Here is a 24,305-nt window from a genome sequence, read left to right as displayed (position 1 = left end):
AAAAACTGAAATAACTTGCTTGCATAAGTATTCAACCCCTGTGCTTTGGAAGCTCCCAGTTTGCACTGATGAAAGAAATTGCCCAAACGAGGACACAATTACCTTACCATTGGCCTCCACCTGTGAACCATTAAAGTTGCTGTCACATTTTCTGGATAAAAACCCCAATGTTGAAAGATCATTGGTAAGGCTGTGAATTTGAAGGAAAATGAAGACCAAAGAGCATTCTACAGAAGTTAGAGATAAAGTAATACAAATGCATAGATTAGGGAAAGGGTACAAAATAATATCCAAGTGTTTGGATATCCCAGTGAGCACAGTTGGATCAATAATCAGGAAGTGGAAGCTGCATCACACCATCCAGGCTCTGCCAAGAAAAGGCCGTCCCTCAAAACTCAGTGCTCAAACAAGAAGGAGACTTGTAAGAGAAGCCACAGAGAGGCCAAAAATCACTCTGAAGGCGCTACAGAGTTCAGTGGCTGGGAGTGGAGTAATGGTGCACCAGTCAACCATATCAAGAGCTCTGCATAACACTGGCCTGTATGGGACGGTGGCAAGAAAGAAGCCGTTACTCAAAAAGTACCATCTGAAAGCACGTCTGGAGTTTGCCAGAAAGCATGAGAGTGACCCAGCTGCGATGTGGGAAAAGGTTTTGTGGTCAGACGAGACCAAGACAGAGCTTTTTGGCCAAAACTCAAAGCGCTATTTGTGGCCCAAACCTAACACTGCTCATGCCTCAAGACACACCATCCCTACATTGAAGTATGGTGGTGGCAGCATCATGCTGTGGGGATGCTTCTCATCAGCAGGGACTGGGCATCTTGTTACAATTGAAGTAAGAATGGATGGAGCAAAATACAGGAAAATACTGCAAGAGAATCTGAATCAGTCTGCTAAAAAACTGAAGCTTGGGAGGAAATTCACCTTTCAGCAGGACAATGATCCCAAGCACAAAGCCAAAGCAACACTGGAATGACTCAAGAATAAAAAGGTGAATGTTCGACAGTGGCCCAAAGTCCTGATCTCAATCCCATTGAGAATCTGTGACACTGTTTGAAAATTGCAGTCCACAAGCGTCGTCCAACCAACCTGAACATCCTAGAGCAAATCTGCCAAGAAGAATGGGCCAAAATCACTCCGACACTGTGTGCAAAGCTAGTACATAATTACCCCAAGAGACTTAAAGCTGTTATTGCAGTGAAAGGTGGCTCTACCAAATATTAATGTGTGGGGGTTGAATACTTATGCAAGCAAGATATTTCAGTTTTCTATTTTTCTTAAAAATATTTCCCAACAAAAAACAATGTCACCTTACAATTATTGATTTTGAATTTAAGTGTTTTAAAATAAAGTATCGAACAGAATGAAATTTCAATGTGCCATTTGTAAATGAGAGAATTGGTCAGGGGTCTGAATACTTTTGCAAGCCACTGTGTGTGTGTGTATATATATATATATATATATATATATATATATATATATATATATATATATATATATATATATTATATACCTATAAGGTCCAGTTTTCAAATGTGACAATGTTAGTATTAATTAATTTAAATGCTGTGAAAAAAATTAATTGATGATTGGCGATGATGTCTGGCCCAATATTGTCATTCATAATAAATTATTAAATAAAAAAATGTCATGAAGGGAAATACATATTGAAAGGACTATATCCTTCAACCATGCATCTTGCTCTTTGCTTTTTATTGTTTTCTAATGTTATAATGGTACTGTTTTATTTTTCTGATGATTCTGCTGTCTTGTGATTTCTGTATATTGTTAAACGTTGCTAATGGGTCTGTGGCGTGATCTTTTCCACAAAGCAATGCAAAATAATTTCAAACTCGTCTCTGAGAGAGCTGCCCCCAGCTGGCGGTGTTTAATGTGATGGTTTTGATATGCACCAGGATTTGGATGAAAAAACAACTGATTGTTGTTTTCCATTTGTCCTCAAACTGAAACCAAAGGGGAAACAACAAAGATAACATCCTACTATAGCACATTGTCAGCCAGTGTCTGTACATTATGTATCACGACAGCATGTAAATTGCCATGGAGTGCTGTGGAAAGGTGCCTGCCCTTTTATTATTTATGTATTGTTGTTTTTGTTGTTGTTGTTGTTATTATATTAAATTGTATTTGTGTGCGGATGGATGAAAGATGTCCAACATTATTATTTATTATCCGAGAAAAGCCATTCTCATACAATGTGGTTGGCATGGATAGGGTTGAATCCCCTATCCTAACTAGCTTGTGGGAATGTGGTTGGAGCCTTAATAACCTAATTATTTAATGGGTAATTAAGGCTCCAGCCACAGTATAAAAGATCCACTCTGAGCTCAGAGCAGTGGTGAGTTTAAGAGAGTTGTGAGGAGAATTAAAGAGAGAAAGAACGAATGCTACCAGCCAGAAAACAAGATACTCTTCTTTAATAAGAAGAATTATAATTGTTTGAGTTATATTTACTTTAGCCAATGTGCCCTTTCCTTTTGTTGCATTTTATTTAAATCCCTGCTTTACTATTTAATAAATACACTGCTTCGGGAGTTTCAGTCCTGTATCATTTGTTTGTGCTGCTTCCTGAATCTGACGTCACCACCCACACGCACCACTCTAGCCATCCGTGACAAGTGAACAGGTACATTTCACCTTTTTGAAGTGGTCTGCAATTAAAGGCACTTCAAGCTGACAAACAGGCCCAAATAATACCGGTGTTTATACATGGACATATAGTCGGACAGAAAAAAAATCCCACCCATTCTTTCCAGTTACATTAGATAAAGCTTCTTGAATGGACTAATATATTTACAAACACAATCCATTACCTTGAGCTAACTGTGGTGTTGCTGGGTAAAGATGTTGTTATATTGCAATGGTTGTAGTGTAAGACATTTTACAACCTTACTGGATACAATAGACAGTCAATTTTACCAACAGCTTTCATTTGATTTCATTGGGACATAATTTTTCTCTTAAATCAATACTGAATATAAAAAACCCAGATGGTAGCTGAAGATGTCATGCTGGCATCTGACCCTCCTGAATTTCCTCAGTGGAACTACTGGTATTCATTTGATGATGACTGTGACAAGGCGCCCACCCCTTGTGTGTATTTTATTATTTATGTATGTATCACTTTGTTATTATTATTGTATTTGAAAGTGGGCGGACCAAGCCATCCATCCTTATCATTATTATTGTGTTTATGAGCGGGCGGTCGAGCACCGTCCGTCTTTATTATTTACTGTTTGAGACCGGTGAAAAAGCCAGTCTTATAATGTGTAGTCATGGGGATGGGGTTAAAACCCCTTCCATAGAACTCTTGTGGTAATGTGACTGGAGCCTTAATAAGGTAATTTATTAACGGGTAATTAAGGCTCCAGCCACAAATATAAAAGACCCACTCTCGGCTCAGGAGGCGGAGAGTGTCAGAGGTTAGACGGGGGTTTGGGAAAACAAGTAAACAATTGCTATGCAACTACTTGTTACGGTTTGTTTGTTTGGCCCGTGTGCCCTTTTGTTTGGTGTTTTGTTTTGTTTAAATCTTTTATTATTTATTAAACGTGCTGACCGTTGTTGCGCTTCAGTTTTGTCCCATCCTTCTTTGTTTTGTGTGGCTTCTTCCTGGTCCGTGACGTCACTACACCTACGTACTACAACCACTCTGCCACAGTGACCAAAAAAGAAAAGCCTGCACTCTGAATACAAACATTAGGGGGGGAGGGGGTTTGGATTAAATACAACGATATGCTGCTACACATTCATAATGCAGACATGCAGATTTAATTCACAGTCACAGACAATTTTGACATAAAAGCAACACAGACTTAATCAGTCATAATTAAAAGTCAAAGTGACCGGTGATTGAATTTGAGATTACAGCAGTATAAGGTCAAAATGGACTGGATGAATATTCAGTGAAGCAGAGTAAGAAATACTGTATTAGTAAAAGCACAGAACAAAAAGCCATTTGTTTCTAATCCAGGCACTGCTGTAATAACGCAAACCAAAACATCTATGAAATACAATATCCCTAAATATTGTACTACAGCATTGTAGTGCATGGGAAATACTCCTGCACAGCACTCTTCCCCATATATATTATATATTTATGATATGAATTCATATGGATTCATATGGATTTGTTTGTTAAGGCAGAAATAAGCATGGGCATCAATGCAGTATTCTTTCTTTATAAATATTTAACTCTAGTCTCATTATGAATAGATTTTTGGAGTTAGCTTTAACCCCACATTTTCATTTCAAACCCCCTTGTTTCTCATCCAATTCCTATACGGAATATATCCTTTAAGGTTTACAAAAAACACTGACATGAACAAGATATATGGTACCGCAAAAACTGTAAATGAGCAGTCTCGATATCCTGATACAGTGTTGCAATGATATACTCATTCAATACAAATAGTTTTGAAGCATGCCACACACATCTTGTTTCTGAAAGTTGTCTGTTGTTTGTGATTCAACCCTTCATGTCCATATGGATTTCCACCTTTTTTATTTTTTACATATTTTTATCTAGATGATCGTTTTAGTTTGTTTTTGCACATTTGACACATAAGAAGAAATTGGATGTGTTTATTTATTTATTTTTTAATCTGTTGATACTGTTATTGCATGGACTTTTATGCATTTTTGTAGACAGAATGAGACAAAATACAAAAACATCTACTCAAACTAACTGTTCCTGAGAAAGAAATATTATGCAATAATATGCAATAGCTGCCACTGACAACTGACACCAATCTTTTAACTTTACCCTGCATGTGGTACAAAAGAATATCTTAGCTGTTGTCGCATATTTTGTGTCCATGTTTTATGCATTTTGGATGCAATCCACACCCAGGACAAAGTATGCATACACATTTTATTATTATTATTATTATTATTATTATTATTATTATTATTATATTATATTATTATTATTATTATTATTATTATTATTATTATTATTATTATTATTATTATTATTATTTTAAATGCAACACACAATGGTATGGGAACATTAAAGTCTTGCCTTCTCAGGCTGAGATAGACTTATATTTTACTGCTGAAGTACCAAAAGGAAAAAAAAAAATCTAAAATAAACTGAAATATGACATCTTGAATAGCCTTTATATTGTAGCACGCTTTATTGTGGAGTTACCTCCTGTAACTCCACCAGACCTATACAACAGAGGTGGACAGTAAATAATTTGGCCCAAGAAATATCATGCAGTTTGAAACGACACAATGTGAAGCCTCTAGCTATCCATGTCAAATGCAGTTAAAATGATTAATGGTATTTTTGCAACCACCACCGGCTCCCCTGACATCTTAATGAATAGATATAATCAGCATGGGAATATTCATGAAAATGCAGTTTGCTGTAAATTCGTATTAACCTTTCTTCCACCTACCCATCATCCTGCAAGATGTTCAGTTGTTCAGTACTATTGCCAAACATTAAACTTTTACAAGCCTACTATCTTGGTTTTCTTTATCCTCGATTTTAGACATCTATGTCTCGAGCAGCATGAAGACAATAAACGTTAATATTGCCTGCGGTTTGTATTTCATGGGCGTTATATGCATTGGAAACAAATGCTCAAACAATAATGCATGGACGGCGCACCAGTCGTTTTGTAACAAATATATCATAAATCATAATACCTGGACGGTGCAGCAGCTGGAATGTCAGAACATTGCACGTGTAAAATCTAATATGATGACTACAACGAGAAGAAAAAGAAAAGAAAACGTATTTTTACAATATCGGGTGATACGCTTTCAAGTTAAATTTCACATTGGTGAGTCAGCTGTTCAGATGAAGTGTTTGGATTTTACGCTCAGATACCTTTAAACAATGACAGTAAACTAAAATCGATTACACAAATACAAATGGAAAGAAGAAAAAAACAGACGTTGGATTCATTGTGCAATACACTGATTAATCTAACTGTATTATTTAATAGGAAACGAGGGGAAATTTCACAGACAACCAGGCATAACACAGTTCGTTTATGAATATGGTACGTGAAGTGTGTTATCTGACAATCAACATGCTTTCTTTGACCACTAATTTACATAAAGAGTTTCTCACAGTATACTCCTTATTTTCATGTATATATGGGTATATATATATATATATATATATATATTATACTATATAGATATATAGAATATATATATATATTATATCCCCCATTTTCAAGTCGGAAAAGAAAAACAATTACAGGCAAGGCCAGTACTGTGGCCACTGCGGATTCAGTCAACGTAAACCTTTCACAACATATTTTTGTGTGCAAAGAGACACGTCCTACCTTTCAGAGGAGATCACTTGTGTTTTATATCCCTTTATTTTTATTTATTTATTACGCGTGTGTGTCCTTGCAGTGTCTGGTTGTGATGCTATTCAATCGGCATGCTCTATTCAGCCTCCATTGCCCTTTCTGCTGCTGATGCTGCGAGTGTTGGTTCCACAGGATGGCCAAGCAAGATCAAGCTTCCAAAAAGCATCAGCTTCACTGGATAGAGACCATGCCCAGCCAGCACAGATGCACACGAGCAAAGGGAGTGACTGGTCTGACTGGCTTGCTTTCTGAAGTAGAAGAAACACGCTACAGCAGCTTAAAAATGTGTGCTTTTGTAGGAGTGACCATATTTGGAGCAAATTAACCAATGGTATGCTTGAATGTCAGATACAATTAAAAAAAAAAAAAAAAAAAAAAAGTGTAAGCCTACCTTCAATGCATATTATGCAAACGACATTATATAAATGGTAATGATAATAATGTATCACAAAACCAGCACATCTTATTTAAGGCATGTGATCAAATATAATAATAATAATAATAATAATAATAATAATAATATTATTATTATTATTTATTATTATTATTATTATTATTATTATTATTATTATTATTATTATTATTAGTAGTAGTAGTAGTAGTAGTGGTATTTTTAAATCATACAAGAAAAATATATACAGTATAGAGCTTTCAGAAGCTAAGCCATCCATCCAGGTGATGGCTACAGTGACAAAAAGTAGTAGTAGACAAAAAATACATGTATGTATGTATGTATATGTGTGTGTGTACCACATTTACTAATATATTCACACACTTTTAATGTCAGTTTTAAGGAATGTTTTTTGAAAAGGGTTTATAAATTGTCTCTTAGATTAAACAGTGCTTTAAATGATACATATAAACTTGACCCTCTATAAAATAGTTCAAAAAGGGTTTTGTGAACTATTAACTTGATGTAATTGATCAAAGTGGGCTTTAGAGAACAACTACAGCTACATGGGATTAGGATATCCCTGTCAAAGCTGTTGAGGAATGGACAAGGGACTAATATTGTCAGGGGCACTAAAAATCAGAGGTTATTTTTATAATTATAGTAATTATTATTTTTTAAAATACTTTTTGTGTATTTTCATAATTAAATCAAAACTCAATGGATATTATGCATAACAAGAGGGAAAAAAGTGCAATTTATGTTAATACACTTTTACATGTGACGCTGTGTGACTTGTTTAGGTGGGCAAATCAAAGTCATGAGCTTATGCAAGGTGTACCAGATTTTGTCTTCAAAAAGTAGCCAAAGTAATTGGTTCCTACCAACTCTGTGCATCACCTTAACTTCTATTTTGTTCTGGACCTTTTGTAGATCTTCTCTGTGATGGGCCACCTGCTGTTGGACATGTAGGGTCATTCTCTTCCAGCAAAAGCATTTGAAGTGCATACTGGCCATCGCATGGGTGCACAATTGTTTTTTACAGAGCAGCTCACAGGTCTACACTGTATTGTAGACCTGTGAGCACCATGTACTGTTGGAAGTTCTCTTGACAAGATATTCTCTACTTTCTTAATGTCTTTTTGTGACAAAACAGCATCACTGAAGTACAAGGGTGTACAGAATCATAAGGATATCTACTACTTTAGCCACCAGTGACTCTGATGTAAAGTTTAGATATCTGGATAATTTTCCTGTAATAATTTAAGAACAGGGTCAAGGTGTGCCCATATGACAGCTGCATTGTGTTTATTTAATGGTACAGATAGTTTGAGCACAATGAGTAGTGCACAAGAAACCATCGTGCTAGTAAGAGTTTATTTTTCTAAATAATCCATCAATGGATCTAGTTTGCAAACCCGTCTCCAGCCAACATCTTTGGGTCATGTGACTTTTTAGTTTCCAGAGATATTGGCTTGATACACACAGAGTTCATATTTTGTAATACTCTAGGTCAGGGGTCTCCAATCCTGGCCTATGTTTTTGTCTAACTGTACATTAAATTAATTGGACCAATTAAGCTTCTAATAAGCCCTAAATAGGTCCAGTTAAGTAATTTAGGGTACAGTTGGAAAAAAAAAACTAGGAGGGACACCGGCCCTCCAGGACCAAGTGTATTTTATATAAGACGGTGTATTGCTGTATTTAGGATTCGCGCTCTTCCCTTAATGAAGTCGCCGTGCCTATATAGGTGGGTCAAGGGTTTGTTGTAGACATGTGTTCGGTGGTCTTCCAAGAGAAGGGTAATGCTGGTTTTCAGTCTTTACTGGTAATAGTTAGGGACTTGATCAGGGCTGGGCAATTCTGGTCCTGGAGGGCCGGTGTCCCTCCAGGCTTTTGTTCCAACTGTGCTCTAAATTACTTAATTAGACCAATAATTGGTAATAATTTGTACAATTTAGTAATTTAGGGCAAAGTTGGAACAAAAGCCAAGAAGGACACCGGCCCTCCAGGACAGAAATTGCCCACTCCTGGACTAGATCGTAATAATGACAACAATGATGATAACGGTTAAACAATAGAATAGTTAGATTCTGGTCCTGGAGGGCCGGTGTCTCCTGGCTTTTGTTCCAACTTTGCCCTAAGTTACTTAACTGGACCAATTATTACCAATTATTGGTCTAATTAAGTAATTTAGAGCACAGTTGGAACAAAAGCCTGGAGGGACACCGGACCAAGAGGACTGGAATTGCCCAACCCTCGGAAAGGTTCTAGGAAAAAAAATGTATCCCTACGTGCAAATATAGATGATACATGTCAACAAAGTGACGCACAGGAAACGCATCTACCTGCGCATAAGTTTTTATTGGGTCACACAACTCAGAATGTTCCAGAACTGTCAACGGCCACAACAGAACAGATGCCTGAACTACGGCTCTTTTTGAAGGTAATTGTCTCTGAAATTATAAGTCAATACACATTTGGATTAATATCTAAAATAAGAACTTGAATAGTATTTCATTTTTTTTTCTTCAGTCATTGAAAAGAAGGAGAAGAGGCCTGTGCTGTTGACAGTAAGCACACATCTTTATTTATTCATTAGTTTTTTATTTATTTGTTTGCTTGGTAAAAGTGTTTGCCATTCATTGGAGTTTTACGTTTCCTGCTTTATCACCATATCATTTGTTTTTCTATGGACTTTATTGTTATTTTTTCTGCTGCTGTTGACTTGTTGACTCTGTAAGGTTTGTATATAAATATTATTTTTTCCATGATACCAAATTATTGAAAATCTGGTAATATACATTAGATATATTGCTGTTAAAAATGTAATTAGTGCCCTCCTTTTTTTTTTTAATATTGTAAGCTTGACCCGCTGTTCATTTGTGACAGGTAATAAATTACTTAATGGAAGTTCTTAATGTTATTCAGTTTTATTGTTATTTTTTACATTATATATATTATATATATATATATATATATATATATATATATTATATATATATATATATATATATATATATATAAATGAATTATTTTACTATATGCTACACATTCATTTTTAGACTGATATGCATGTAATTAGTCAATTGTGATGAGATCATGTTATTGTGAACAGTCTCTTGAAATGCATCCTGTCCATTTGGAGGATGTCATTTAGAATGATTTCTACTTTGTCACAAATGTAATGAAAATGGCCTTCTGTGATGCAAATGTGTTGTGAAAAGACACTTTGTGAAACCAACTAAAGATTACAGCTGCCAAGAAACAATTACATTAATGTGCTATGGTAAGGGATATTATCAACGATAATGCTTAAATTAGGCAAGCATATTGATTCCAGTATTTAATTAAACCCAACAGCTGCAGAGAACATTAGGTTATTATCATAACCCTGGTTCCCTGAAATATAAACGTAACCATTACCGTATGGGTATTTACCTCATAAAGACCTTGAAACCTGAATAAGATATAACAAAGCTGCTTGCAGAGCCTGTGATGTAGTCATGGCCTGTCCCAGAGGGCACAAAAGCACTGTGGTCAAGCTATCCTGTATCTGCGTCGTCTGAGCACCGGTCGGTAGTGGGCCGTTTAGGATTGGGTAGAAACTGGATCGGTTCGATGACTTTATCACCAGGTTGATACAGTACGGGTAAGGTATTGGGCTGGTGCAGTAACCTTGGTCTCGGTTCCGTACCGGGTCGGGAACAAAGCGGTTCGGTGACCTTAGTACCGTATGGTACAGGTCCTCCGGTTCACAATTGCCACGGGTAGCAATGCACAGGGATGCCCACCTGTACAAGCCACTGGCAAAACCACTGAGATTGTACACACAGGAACAGGGGGAAGCTGAATACAAACAGCCTTCATACTGGTGATGCTAAAAGCAGTCACCAAAACAGCTTCAACATACAGAGGATGGGATTACAAGCAATCAACACCCAAAGTGCGTATCCTGGTCCTGCGCAGTGCTGCTGAGCAAAGCAGCTGCTCTCACTGTGCAAAACAGCACGTTGCAGATTAGCCTGCGCGTAGTCTCTGAAGAAAAGAAACTGAAAACACAAGAGAAAACAGTATAATAAAATATTACAAAATTATAATGTCTCGTAATAAAATGAGAATAAATTGTCGGGTAATAATAAAAATAATAACTCCAGCGAGAGCTGTGCAACCTGGAGGGAAAGCACAAAGTCAGCCAACTTACGTTGCTGGATCCCTGGGAAGAAGCGACTCAAGCTGCTGGCTTCATGCGGGGCACAAGGCTGCAGTGGGCCATAACAAGCAACAGGCTGTAGTGCACAAATCACACGTAATTAGCAAAGCCTATTACAGCGATTATTTTAATATCACATACATTTTATGTAATAACACAATAAATGTGAGTTATATACCAGATAGAGGTAAAAAGTACTTATATGAACAAGGTAAATCCATGAGGTCAGTCTTGAAAGGAGAAATGGTGCTGAGATGTGTGAGTGCAGTGCTTTTGTGCCCTCGGGGGCAGACCAAGACTGCCCCACAAGCTCTGCGAGCACCTTTATTATATCTTATTCAGGTTTGGGGTCTTTAGGAGGTAAATACCCATGCGGTAATGGTTACATTTTGTACTTGAAAGGGTTCCACTTACCCAACTAGGATGAACCTTGGTTAAGTTGTTGAGAGTATCACAATCTGGAGATACCTGGAGGCACACATTACTTTTTCATAATGCTGATGACTTTAATTTTGTGTAAACAGCAGTGGCTATGTCACTGACATTTATTTGGTATGCAAAAAAAAAAGGGACTTGCAGGTACTTGTCCTCACACTTTGATATATGCATGGTGCTCTTCGGAATGACGATGATTCATTTTTAACTGCAGTAGCGAGGAACGTGTATGTCACTGACAAACTTATACAACATGTACTGCGAATGCAAAAATGATTTTTTTTTTCGATCTGTAAATACGAAACAACTTTTTCTATAATAAAATGTTTTCTAGATATGTTTTTTTTTTTTTTTTTTTTTATTCTATAACTCATGCCATTAGTCTATGGTCAAACAAATAACTGTGTAAAAATATCAGCAAAGATTAGTTTTAAATGAAAAATGGCAAAAATGGGCTGCTACAAGTTATGAAGAAAAAAGAGGGTGTTTCAAAGCAAACAAAAGCTTGTAACTGTTGCAATGTATTGATGCAAGTTTCCTGCTGTAACACACCCATCAGGAGAATAAGAATAGGAATAGGGCATCAGTCAATCCTGATTTTATTGTACCTGCTATACCTGTTAAACACTGATATGAAGAGTCTTAATATCAAGGTTTTAAAGGTTTGTTCATAATACAAACACAAATTTACGAATATATATATATATATATATATATATATATATATATATATATATATATATATATATATATATATCTTTGTACCCCGTATTTCAGTAGTAGTTCAGCTGCTGTTCAGCTGCTGTTTCCACGCGTCAATTAATTATTTTAAATGTGACGTAATGTGGAATTTTTTTTAAAATCTCAAAACCACAATTCCCAGAATTCAACAGTACAGTTTAGACACGCAGAAAATCGCTCTGTGTTGTTTGTTGGATAACTGGAAGAAGTTGGAGACTGGGCTATATTAATAGAAACGTTTTAGTTCATGTTATACTATTTTTATACCTTACTATTAAATAACTAATTACAATGTTACCTCGCAGGCTGGACATTGGAATGACACGGAGTAATATAGGAAGAAGCGGTTCTTTAGTTAATTTGAGGCCGCCTGTAGGTACAGTCTCTGTAAGAAGGCATTCAGCAGTACTGCCATCAGTGCTGACGTTCGCAGTGATTGTAGCGTCTGGAGGCCTCCTCTTGATGATCGAAAAGGGGATGCTCAACCACATGGAGACCCCGTCACCCCGGGGTACGGGGTTAAGACCCGACTTCATAAGAAACGCAAGGAAGCAAGATCCAGTCGTGGATACAGAATATCAGGTAAGAAAGTAATAGGCGCCTCATTGCAATTGTATTGTAACACGGCACTGTAACTTTTCTGGTTTCTGGACTTTTAGAGTTAACTACTTTATGCATTTTATTGTACATGCTAGTCATGCATTACGTTGTGACACTTTATCAGAAGAAAAAAAATCAGCCATGTTCTAAAAAAGAAACAAATTTGTTAAGTATATTTTATGATGTAACGTATTAAAGACAACGGTGTTGGAAATAGACTGCTATGTCTAACCACGCCCGCTCGTGAAAACTCCAAAGTAATTCTGCAGTTGTTTCACCGTAATCTATGATTGACATGCTAAATGACGGTTTCTTGTTAATTGTAGTCTTCTGTAGTTATACATTGAACTTTTCTGCATCTGAAACAAACCCGTTTTATTTACATTCCACAAGTTGCTTGACTGCCTCTTTTCAGTAAGAACTGTAGAGACGCTAATGCTTTAAACTGTCAGCAAGAAAAATATCTGCCTTCTTCCAAAAGTACTTTGCTCGATAGTGAGCAGTTTGTAGGTAATACTTTGTTATGTTAAAACTAAACATGCCTAAGAGAGGTCCAGAAAAATGTTTACGGTGTGGGTGTTCAAACAAACAAAAAAAGTGCAAGTTCGACAATTGTATGTATACACAATATACAGCACGTACAAAGTGCTCCTCAGAAATTCCTCAGAACCCTTTGCCCTGTTTTTATTTTGTAAATAGACAGTCCCAAATCGATGCATACCTTTAATCAAATAGTATATTTGTTTTGAACTCAGACGATGCTGTGGTCTAATGCAGTGATCCTATGGTGGTGGTGTAATGCATTGCTGCAGTATGCATGTATTCTCCTGTTTGTGTAAGGCAGGGAATGTGCAGTATGATCAAAAAGATTAAATATCTGGCAGGGTTTATATTGACAGAACTTCACTATAGACTTTTAAGGTTATCTTGCAAGAAATGTCACCCCTTCCATAACTCTGCATAATAAATTGAGGTCTATTGCTATAGGATTTAGATTTTAATTATTTTCCGCCGTTGCTCAATCTAAGGGCAGGCCACGGTGGTTTGGTTAGTTTGTTTTCATAAAGGCACAAAGACACACGAGTGTCATGGCACGATCGTCCAAATTAGTACCTTAATTACAATACATGTTTTTTTATTTTTTTTAAAATCATAATATTACATTATTTATTTAGATTGGGTGCTCTTCTCTTGCTGCAGCTAATTGTGGTGTTACATTAAAGGGGTAACAACTAAGATATTACTTGTAAAGTGTCCCTCATAGCACATTTGCTCAGAAAGAGAAACACAAGCAAGTGCAGTCTTATGAGGATCTGGAGGTTCTGAACATAAATAGTTATGTAAAAGCTAAACAAAACAAATCAAGGATGTTTTAGCAGAATCTTCTTCAAATATAGTGTGGCCGTGCCCACATGAAGAAGTGGCACAGTAAGCGTGCCACCTGCTGTACTTGTACAACAGAAAGCTTGGCCAGGTGTTAAGTGCTGTATACCCAGTGTTATTAAAAAAAATAAATAAATAAATAAAAAAAATAACAATAATTAAAAAAAACAGTGTATGGGTCATTCTACAAATGCGGTGGCTTTTGGATCTGAAAATTTCTTGGAAATGAAACTCACCATTCATTAAGAAAAAGTTGTGTAATGCATTTGTGAACATCTTATCTTTCTTATACAACTCATTTTAGAGTTTAATGAATTTCTGTTATTTTAATTTTTTTTTTTTTTTTTTTTATCAAATAGTGGTTAAGCTGCTCTTTTGTCAGCTGTGCCAGTATCTTTTTTGTTTCTCTGCTGCACTTAATTTTGCCATACCTGACAAGTCATGTGATAAGATATGGTTATGATAAAATACAGTAATGATAACACTATGTAACACAATTTTTGTTCCTGGGTAGTAAGTGTTATGTCCTAATAGTATATATAATGTAAAAGTATAGATAATGGCTATTAATCCCCACAAACTTTGCTTTTGTGACCAGGACAGTGCTATTTTGAAATTTACCTATTTCCAATGAGAAAACGGGCGAATTTGTGTCTTTTCGTTCACATAAAGTCAGAAAAAACAACATATGAATCCAAATTAACATGTATTCATACTAAAGTAATACAAAAATGACTACAAAAGATTTAGAAGTGAGTAGTTTTTCGAGATTTACGATTATACTGTAAATCACTTTCATGAATCAGCCCCCAAATGTAGTCTCCCATCATGTTCTCGTTATACTGTCCTAGGTAACGGCGTTCAAAGTCCAGTATATCCTGGTGGAAGCGCTCGCCTTGCTCCTCCGAGTACGCTCCCATGTTCTCCTTGAATTTATCAAGATGAGCATCAAAGAGATGGACTTTGAGGGACATCCTACAGCCCATTGTGCCATAATTCTTCACCAGAGTCTCAACCAGCTTCACATAGTTTTTGCCCAGGAAGCCCCAAACCACTGCGACAAAGCTGTTCCAAGCCGCTTTCTCCTTACTAGTGAGCTTCTTGGGGAATTCGTTGCACTCCAGGATCTTCTTTATCTGTGGTCCGACGAAGACACCGGCTTTGACCTTTGCCTCAGACAGCTTAGGGAAGAAGTCTTGAAGGTACTTGAAGGCTGCCAACTCCTTATCTAGAGCTCTGACAAATTGTTTCATAAGGCCCAATTTGATGAGCAGTGGTGGCATCAGCACCTTCCGGGGGTCCACCAGTGGCTCCCACTTGACGTTGTTCCTCCCCACAGAGAACTCAGTCCGCTGTGGCCAGTCCTGCCTGTGGTAGTGCGCCTTGGTGTCCCTGCTGTCCCAAAGGCAAAGATAGCAGGGAAACTTGGTAAAACCGCCTTGGAGACTCATCAGGAATTCCAACATTTTGAAGTCTCCTATGACCTCCCAGCCGTACTCATCATACTTCAAGGCGTTCATGCTGTTGTAATCCTCTTTGAGGTGCACCGAGTGAGCCAGGGGAAGAGACTGGTACTTGTTACCATTTTGAAGCTGCACGGCTTTGATGCTCCTGGATGAGCTGTCAATGAAGGTGCGCCACTCATTCTGGTTACAAGTGATTCCGATTGCCTCGAACAGACTAGTCACATTGTGGCAGAAGCAGAGCCCATCTTGACGGGTGAAGAAGCTGGAAAAAGGTTGGTGACGCTTCCTCTGATCTGCGACTTGCACACTTTCATCCAACAAGTTCCACTGCTTGAGCCTATATGTCAAAAGCTCGGCATTGGACTTGGTGAGACCAAGATCTCTAATCAAGTCGTTGAGGTCTTTTTGGCTGGGGTAGTATGGGTTTCTATCCTCAGCTCCACCTCTGAAATTGCCATCTGGATCTACAACGTCTTCCTCGCTCTCTGACTTGCTGCTCTCTTCTAAAGATGGCTGCTCTCTCTCCGGAGGAGTGGGTACGGGGAGCTCATGGCAGTGTGGCACCGGGGCGATGGATGAAGGAAGGCCCGGATACGTGATAGCAGGTGCATTCTTGCCAGTCCGACATTTGGAAGGGTCCACCATGCAGAAGTAGCAGTTGCTTGAGTGGTCAGTGGGTTCCCCCCAGATTCTTGGGATAGTGAACTTCATGGCTCTCTTTTCCCCTCTGTACCATCCTATAAAAATACATTTATTTCACCCATGACTAATGTGTAAGAGATTCTCACAACATTTTTCATATATGATATCTTTTTTCAATAACACTGAAAATTGTAAAACATTTTAAAATTAAAAACTTTTACAATTTAAAAAATTTTAACAAATTTTATAACATAAAATTCCGAGCAACAGTTGTCCATCTTACTGTCCAGAGTTTTTTTGCAGTGCTCGCAGGTGAAATGAGGTGCCCAGGGTTTGTCTTGATCCCTGACAGGCATGCCGAAATATGCCTTGTAGGCCTCACACATCTTAGCAGATGCTTCCACGGAGTACTTTTTCGCTCTTGACTTGATAAATTGGCCGCAGACATAGCAAAATGCGTCTGCCGAATGCTTGCAGCCTCTTGATGCCATCTCAGAAAAATGCAGATATGTATCCACTTAGGCAGCTGGAACTAAACTGAACTGGTGGGCTTAAGGCCCCTGTATTTATACTACTATTTATATTACTGGAAAGTTCTAGAAGTTACTCCAAGTTTACTCAGCACTGAATCTATCTGGAATGTTCTGGAAAATAGGTAAATTTCAAAATATTACTGTCCTGGTCACAAAAGCAAAGTTTGTGGAGAATAATAGCCATTTTCTATACTTTTGAGGCATAAGCAATTAGGAAATAACACTTACTACCCAGGAACCAAAAAAAAAAAAAAATTGTTACACTGTGTAATATATAATAGAACCATCTGGTCAACTCCTCCCAAGCTTTCCTCTATCCTCATTCTTCTCGATCTTTCCTCTGCTTTTGACACTGTCAACAACCCCATCCTCCTCTCCAATCTCTCTAGCCTGGGCATCTCTGGCACACCCCTTGCCTGACTACAGCCATATCTTTCTTCATGCACCTCTGCCGTTGCCTTCAATAATCTCACTCGACTGTTGGTGTCCCCTGGGACTCAGTCCTCAGACCCGTTCTCCCTGTACACCACACCAAGAAGCTATCATTTCCTCATTTAACTTCCCCCATCATTTCTTTGCTGATGACACCCAGATTTTGTTTTCAGTCCCCTCTTTTACCTCTGATCTGGTCGCCCGTATATCAGCCTGTCTGGTCGCTTTCCAATCCTGGATGGTGTGCCATTACCACCTAATCAACCCATCAAAAACTGAAATCCTTTTCTTCTCTTCCCCTCGTCTCCACCGTCCTGCCCCACCATTTCATCCCCCCCCCCCTTGTCCCACATTACAACCCTCTCTGCTTGTAACCTCGGGGTCATATTCGATTCAGCCCTCTCCCTTTCCGACTATATCTCATCCATAACACGCATCTGCCATTTTCACTTATTCAGCATCCGCAAAGTACACCCCTCCACCTCCTTCACCACTACAAAACTCCTGGTCCATTCTCTCATTTTCACCCAGCTTGGTTATGCCTTTACACTACTTCAACAAATTCAAAATGCTGCTGCCTGTATTATTTGTAACCTCCCCCTCTCTTCCTCCAGCTACACTGGCTCCCTGTTTATCACCGTTGCCTGTTTAAATTCCTTACACTAGTATATAAATCTCTCCATGGCCATGCCTCACCATATCTGGCTGAACTAATTTCCTAATATATTCCTCCTCATCCCTTATGCTCCCAATCACTACTGTCCCTCTCTGTCCCACCCACGCCCTGTGCCCAATCCCGTTTCCGTTCCTTCTCTCTTCTTGCTCCCCTTAATTGGAATAAACCCCCTCTCATCATAAAACAATCACCCTCTCTACGCAGTTTTCACTCCTACCTTAAAACATCTTTTTTCTCTAGCCCATCCTACCCTTACTCCTGACCCCCAACCTCCTGTTATGACCTTGTCTGCCCGATCGTGACCTAGCCTCTGGCCCTTGCTTTTGTATAGCTATTAATCTCCTCACCTTACCCCAATAACCTTACCTCTTTCTTCACACATTTTTTCAGATTGTACAAATTCAAAAAAACTTATAAAGCGCCTTGGTTAGAGGCGCTATAATAAATGCTAAATAAATAAATAAGTAAATACTTTTTATGTTGAACATTTGTTTAGGAGCTGGATAATGTCTAAAAAGACACAAATAGTCAGTGATGTTCCCCATTGTCAGTGGTGTTACCAGCAAGACCGGTAACACCACTGATAGTAACATCACTGACAAATTTGAGGAACTGAAAGATTTTCCAAGATGGAGACCATAGCCTCCCAGAAAAAAGTTCATCAACCCTTTATGTACCAGTTAAGTATTAAGTGTATTTGATATTTTTCCTGAAATTACATTTTCCCAGCAATAAAAGGAGGTAACACCACTGATTCTTTTAAAGTGTGACAAACAAAATAACCATATAGTTCATTAAATTAATGGAAAAGTGGAAGGGTGTGCTCACTCACCATGAGCTCATCACACAAGACCCGCCTCCAATGACCTTTTGCAACAGTGAGGACTTCTTGAGGCCTTTTTATTTCATTGTAATGGAGAATTTTCATTGCGGTAACACCACTGACGTTAAATTGAGTGACAAATTTTAATTAAACATATTTAAATTAATATTTAAGACTACTACTACTACTTGTCCACATATCTAAACAAATATTTAAATACACTTGTTTACAACCAAGCTTTAAAAACTATCAAAATATATTTTTTTTACACTAGAAAAATGTCATAACACCTCTGCTCATAATATGAGTGACGGCCAATTTTCGTGCCCTCACTGACTTTGACATGTAAAATAAATTAAACTTTTGCAGCTAAAAGAGTAGAAAATAATGTGAATACTCATAAAGACCTTAATTAAACTAAGTATTTTGGTATTTTGTGATTATTTACCATTTTTATCTGAATTTAGTTACTATAAAGGTGAGTGACAGCATTTGCCATGCATTGGTAGAATGATCCGTTTATATTCTGAGGGCGTTGGGGTTTAGGGGACCGGCTTGCTTTCCCTGTCGGCTGTTCCCGTGTGTCGTCTTCCAGCTCAGTGTTCTGGCTTGACCGCAATGTTTGTCATGTGGAAGTTACTTTAAGTTTTTTTTAGCTAGTTTGCTTTATATGTAACTGCGGTTGGTTCTTTTGTTAGTCGTTTTGTAGACAAAGTGTTTCTTCTAAAGCAGCTCGTCTAGCTGTGGAGATTCAGGAACTGAGCTCCTTTTCCTGCTCTGGTGATCATGCAGTGGCGGGATCATGCTGAGGTTTAACAACAATCATCACGTCTCTTCAACATCCAAATGATTTATTTTTTATTCGTAGTTGCTGGTTGGATTAACATTGGCCATTTGTTGTTTTTCTTGGAAGGTCTATTTTTTTTGATAATTTTTTGCTGGTTTTTTTTTTTTTTTTAGACATTCTTTTTTCTTGTTTTATTTTGTGTTGATTACTCTCTGTGGACTTGTCAGGTTTTTTTTTTTCTAAGATTGGATAGAAAGGACACTATTATTTGTTTTGACCTATTGGATCGCCTGTGTTGTTAGTACAATAATTAACATACAAATGGTCAAGCCTATTGCTAATGTGTATTTTTGTTGTACTAGCCTTGCTGCGTGTGATTGCATTTTCTTTCATATATCAGTTGCTGATGGGTGTAGTCATTGTGAGACTTGCCGGTTTGCTTTTACGGAATGATTACTAGTCAGTATATATGTGCAAACATAAAGAAACTTTGAAATCAATTGTTGTTGTGCCTGCTTGTTACTGAATGAAGTTAACTTGTTCCTATTCATTTTCTATACAGGTACAGTGTGCATATTAAGCTAGACTCTGTGTAACCTTTGACAGAGCAGCTTTTCTGTTCAGAATAGTTTTTCAATTGTAAATACAGGACAGTAATTCGGGTGTTTATCTGGGGCCCTTTTAAATTGCTAAAAGCTGCTCTGTTACAATGGTGTCAGAATGGAATGTATGAAACAAGAAACTACTATTTTTAGGTTTACTTGTATCTTACTGTTAACAGACCTACTTTATTTTCTTTCAGATTGTTCAAGAAATACGCAATCGTACTATCCGCACCATGTGTGGTCAGAAGAACATGCCCCACAGCATTTGGACACTTCCTCCAATACAAAGGAGGACTGTTCTTCAGCATATTTTAGTCAGCGACAAGCACAAGTTCCTGTACTGTTATGTGCCTAAAGTTGCCTGCTCCAATTGGAAACGAGTTGTGAAAGTCCTTAATGGGGCTTTGGAAAATGTGGATGTTAAGATAAAGATGGATCACAAGAATGACCTGGTCTTTCTTGCAGACTTGAAACCAGAGGAAATCAAGTACAGGTTAAAAACATACTTTAAATTTATGTTTGTGAGAGACCCCATGGACCGGCTTTTGTCAGCTTATAGGAACAAGTTTGGAGAGATTGAAGCTTACCAGAAGAGGTATGGTGTGGAGATAATCAAAAGGTACAGGAAGAATCCTGGAAAAACTAAAGGAGATGATGTTACTTTTGCCGAATTTCTGCACTACTTGCTCGACGAGGATGTGGAGAAAATGAATGAGCACTGGATGCCCATTTACAATTTGTGCCAGCCATGTGCTGTAACATATGATTTTATCGGATCTTATGAAAGACTTCACCAGGATGCCCAGCTTGTTCTTCGGAAAATCGGGGCACCTGCCCACATTCAGTTTCCAGAAAGACAAACATGGTATAAACCAGTCACCAAACAAACTCTGCATTACTACCTGTGTAACACACCACATAAGCTTCTAAGAGACCTATTACCAAAATATATTTTAGACTTTTCATTATATGCTTATACTCTTCCCAATACAACAAGTGAATTTTGCAGACATTAACAGAGATGAGCATATATTGCAATTAATTGCAAGTCTGTTATAATTGTTGTATCAAATATCAATCACATTTTAATCTAGGTAAATAACTTACTGTTTTAACCAAGTGTTTTGCCCAGTATTCATGCAAACAGATTTTCAAGTTGAATTGCCTTATAAACTTTTTAAAATAAGTATTTTTTTATTCTTGGTGAATTTCTTTTTGTAAATCTGATATAATTAATTCTAAGCAAAAAGCAAAGTGGGGACAGATAGCCACCTGGTTTACCTTTTTTAATTGTCTTGTGCAAAATATGTACCTCAAATGACCCTAGTTTGTGTAGAAACCAATCATAGTCACTGCTCTTTCACATTTCTGAAATAATACAAACACACATTATGTGTCTGTGGGGTCATGTGTCCTTTTGGTTTCCGGATGATAAAAGCGCTTTGAGAGGGATGCTTTGTTTTTATTGACAGTAAAAAAAAAACTTTATATATATATATATATATATATATTTTTTTTTTTTTTTTTGAGGGATTTTAAAATAAATGTTGTTGTAATAATAATAATAATAGGGCTGTGTTCAAAGGTTTGTTTGCTAGCCAGGAATTCAACATTAGTTCTAAACCTTTCGAAGGTTCGTTAGGCAGCATTCACACACTGTTTTTTTTTTTTTTTTCCTGTTAACAGAAACCGTTTGACAATGTGCGAGTACTGTAAGTCACACATTAAATGTCACTCACATGCAAAATTCGATCTTTTGAATTGCATAATGCATATTACCTAAACAGAAGTTGTATTAAAATCCACTATCAAATTGTTACACATATATGGTGCCGCTGCCGTGTATGGATTAGGGTATATTATGCAAAAAAGTTGAACGCAAACTGTGCAAGCAGCTGATGATGTATCATCAAGGCACAACCAATCTCTGGGGTCACCAAGTTCATATTATTATTATTCATTTTTTTAATAGTAGTACAATGTGACCGTGACCGATAACCTGCTTGGAACGGTGACTGTTAAAGCTTTGTTTTGCCCAAGTCCGCTACAGTTCTTTTAACTGGCCGCAATAAGGTTCTGCTGCAATGCAAGCTTACTGTACACTATATATCGCAAGCAGCATCAATTACGTGTACATAAACGTGTATTTTTATTTCAATTATAAAAACATGATTACTGTTCTATATAATGTATTTTTAAACTACATGTGAATGTTTTATTCCATTTATATAAAATAAGATTTTCAATCAAATATAAACAAGTGGCTATGGTGCCTTCCAGTAAATTATGCAAATTAGTACCATTGAAGGTTCGAACCAATTCTTCGGTAATGTGTTCCGAGCCTTCGAAGGTGAAAATGTACTCTTCCTTGCAGCAATATAGTCCTATATGTGCATGTATACAATACATTTACAAAATAGTATTTCTGAACAGGGTTTGATACCATTTTCTTTGGTAAAATTCACTTTGCTTTATGCATAATGTAGCTGCTACAGCTAATTACGGATTTGCTGAAACCAGACTTAGTTTTCTAAAGTTGGCTAGGTAGGTTGAATATTTCATCATACTCTAATTTAATTAGCATGTTACAATCACCGATTTAACGGGGTGGTCGGAGGTAGGATATGCTAAATTGTGACTTTTTGAAAATCTCTGGAAGAGCTGGTTGTAAATACAGACTACATTTTGTATACTTTAATAAAGATTCTGCTGTTCTAAAATGTTATCTATGTTTTACATGTATTAAACTTACTCAAAAAAAAAAAAAAGTATTTGGTGTTAAAATCATTGATGTTACTGTGAAATTACTGATACCTGGCCAGTTCTGTACCTATCCATTGTGTTTCAGCTTCTGTCAACACACAAGAACTGAAGAAAGAAGCCAACACTATTCCTTTTTCTGCTTTAATATTTCAGTTTGTGTGCTCGATTGGACTTCAGCCAGCCCTATACATCTTTCCAGAGTTTATGCTGGGCATGCCTCAATAATAGAAGCCCCATAGTACAATTCTTATCTCAAAACAGATCCTTGTTATCCTGTCATTTTGCACATATCCATATACTTTTTGTATTCTATAAATGCAAATAAACAATGCCCAGAATGTCATAATAAATTCAAAGCAAGGTCAACTTTTGTAAAGCATGTTTTACCACATGCTTGCTATTTAGATAAGAGGTTTAGTTTGTATAATAATAACTATAATTAGGATTACGGAGCAACAGTGTGTAGTGAAAATTAGAATAATTAGGAGGATTCGGCTAGCTCTTCAGTGTGCCAGCAGCTGCCTTACGTTTTTGCCAAACAAAGGATAACAAAATAATAACACTTAATATAAGTACGTGCTGATAATTTATTTTATACAGACATTTACAAGACCACATACTGTATCAATACAGTTAATACTTTAGTAAAAAAATTTGACTCATTTTCAATCAGGAAGTACATTTAAAGTGTTACATTTTTCTCCCCCAAAATACAATATCCATTAACAATATAAAGCCTTAAGTGTATAAATATATACACGAATCACCTTCATCAAATCAACAAAGTTACAAATTGTTAATGGGTTGAATCATGTCAACTACATAATCTTTAACAAATAACAAATGGAAAGCATTAGAATATGGTTATAATTGCACAACAAACATATCAGGCTATTCTTTACAGTACTTTTACACACATATACAGTAGCACAGCATGCAACTAGGGCTGCTATGTTTCTATATACACACACAAACTAACAAATGGCTTTAGAACCACAAAATATTATATACACTACTTATGTTTTAGTAAAATGTTTATCAAACATGGTTGCTTTAGAGATTAAATTCAGGAATACTCCACATATGGTATTAATAAACATTTAACTATTAGAAGCTGCTAGTAACAGGGGAGGAAGTAGAGCTGCATGATTTCTTTGACAGTCCTGGTCATCATATTCAGAAAAACAAACCAAAAAAAAAAACTACTAATCCTTGAAACTCACATTTCTGAAAGTAAAAAGAGGAAATAAATAGTGAAAAACAAACATTGAATTAACCTCAAGGAATCTGCAGAGTATTACTGCTGTATTAACCAACCACTTGGTGTGTGCTAAAACATTTATTTATTTGTTTTTTAAATACACATTACTGAAAGGTTTTCGTGTGTTTGAATGTAAAGAGACACATTTTAAAATGTAAGCTCAGGAATTCAGAGTTTAAGCTTTGTCGGCCATGC

At 37.0% G+C, this 24,305-nt stretch overlaps 2 protein-coding genes and 1 long non-coding RNA gene across 3 annotated transcripts in view; 1 reads left to right on the top strand and 2 right to left on the bottom strand.

Moving 5' to 3' along the window:
- The window catches only part of LOC121298242, a 40,357-nt gene extending 33,736 nt beyond the window's left edge, over nucleotides 1-6,621 (bottom strand). Inside the window, exon 1 of the long non-coding RNA XR_005947267.1 lies at nucleotides 6,330-6,621. This is a non-coding gene — a long non-coding RNA (uncharacterized LOC121298242). The remainder of the gene's footprint in view (nucleotides 1-6,329) is intronic.
- Nucleotides 6,622-12,297: 5,676 nt separating this feature from the next.
- On the top strand, nucleotides 12,298-21,610 carry chst14 (carbohydrate (N-acetylgalactosamine 4-0) sulfotransferase 14). The gene is made up of 2 exons (XM_041225219.1): nucleotides 12,298-12,721; nucleotides 20,284-21,610. Exons 1-2 carry the CDS (start codon nucleotides 12,431-12,433, stop codon nucleotides 21,100-21,102), a joined length of 1,110 nt encoding a protein of 369 aa, XP_041081153.1. The 5' UTR covers nucleotides 12,298-12,430; the 3' UTR covers nucleotides 21,103-21,610.
- A 1,823-nt stretch (nucleotides 21,611-23,433) lies between these two features.
- The window catches only part of cep135 (centrosomal protein 135), a 44,362-nt gene continuing 43,490 nt past the window's right edge, over nucleotides 23,434-24,305 (bottom strand). The window contains exon 26 of the mRNA XM_041225207.1: nucleotides 23,434-24,076. Within this exon, the coding sequence (XP_041081141.1) occupies nucleotides 24,055-24,076 (22 nt within the window). The 3' untranslated portion in view covers nucleotides 23,434-24,054. The remainder of the gene's footprint in view (nucleotides 24,077-24,305) is intronic.

Source organism: Polyodon spathula, chromosome 2 (genome assembly GCF_017654505.1).
Source record: "Polyodon spathula isolate WHYD16114869_AA chromosome 2, ASM1765450v1, whole genome shotgun sequence".
NCBI lineage: Eukaryota > Metazoa > Chordata > Actinopteri > Acipenseriformes > Polyodontidae > Polyodon > Polyodon spathula.
This window is presented reverse-complemented; position numbering and strand designations above follow the sequence as displayed.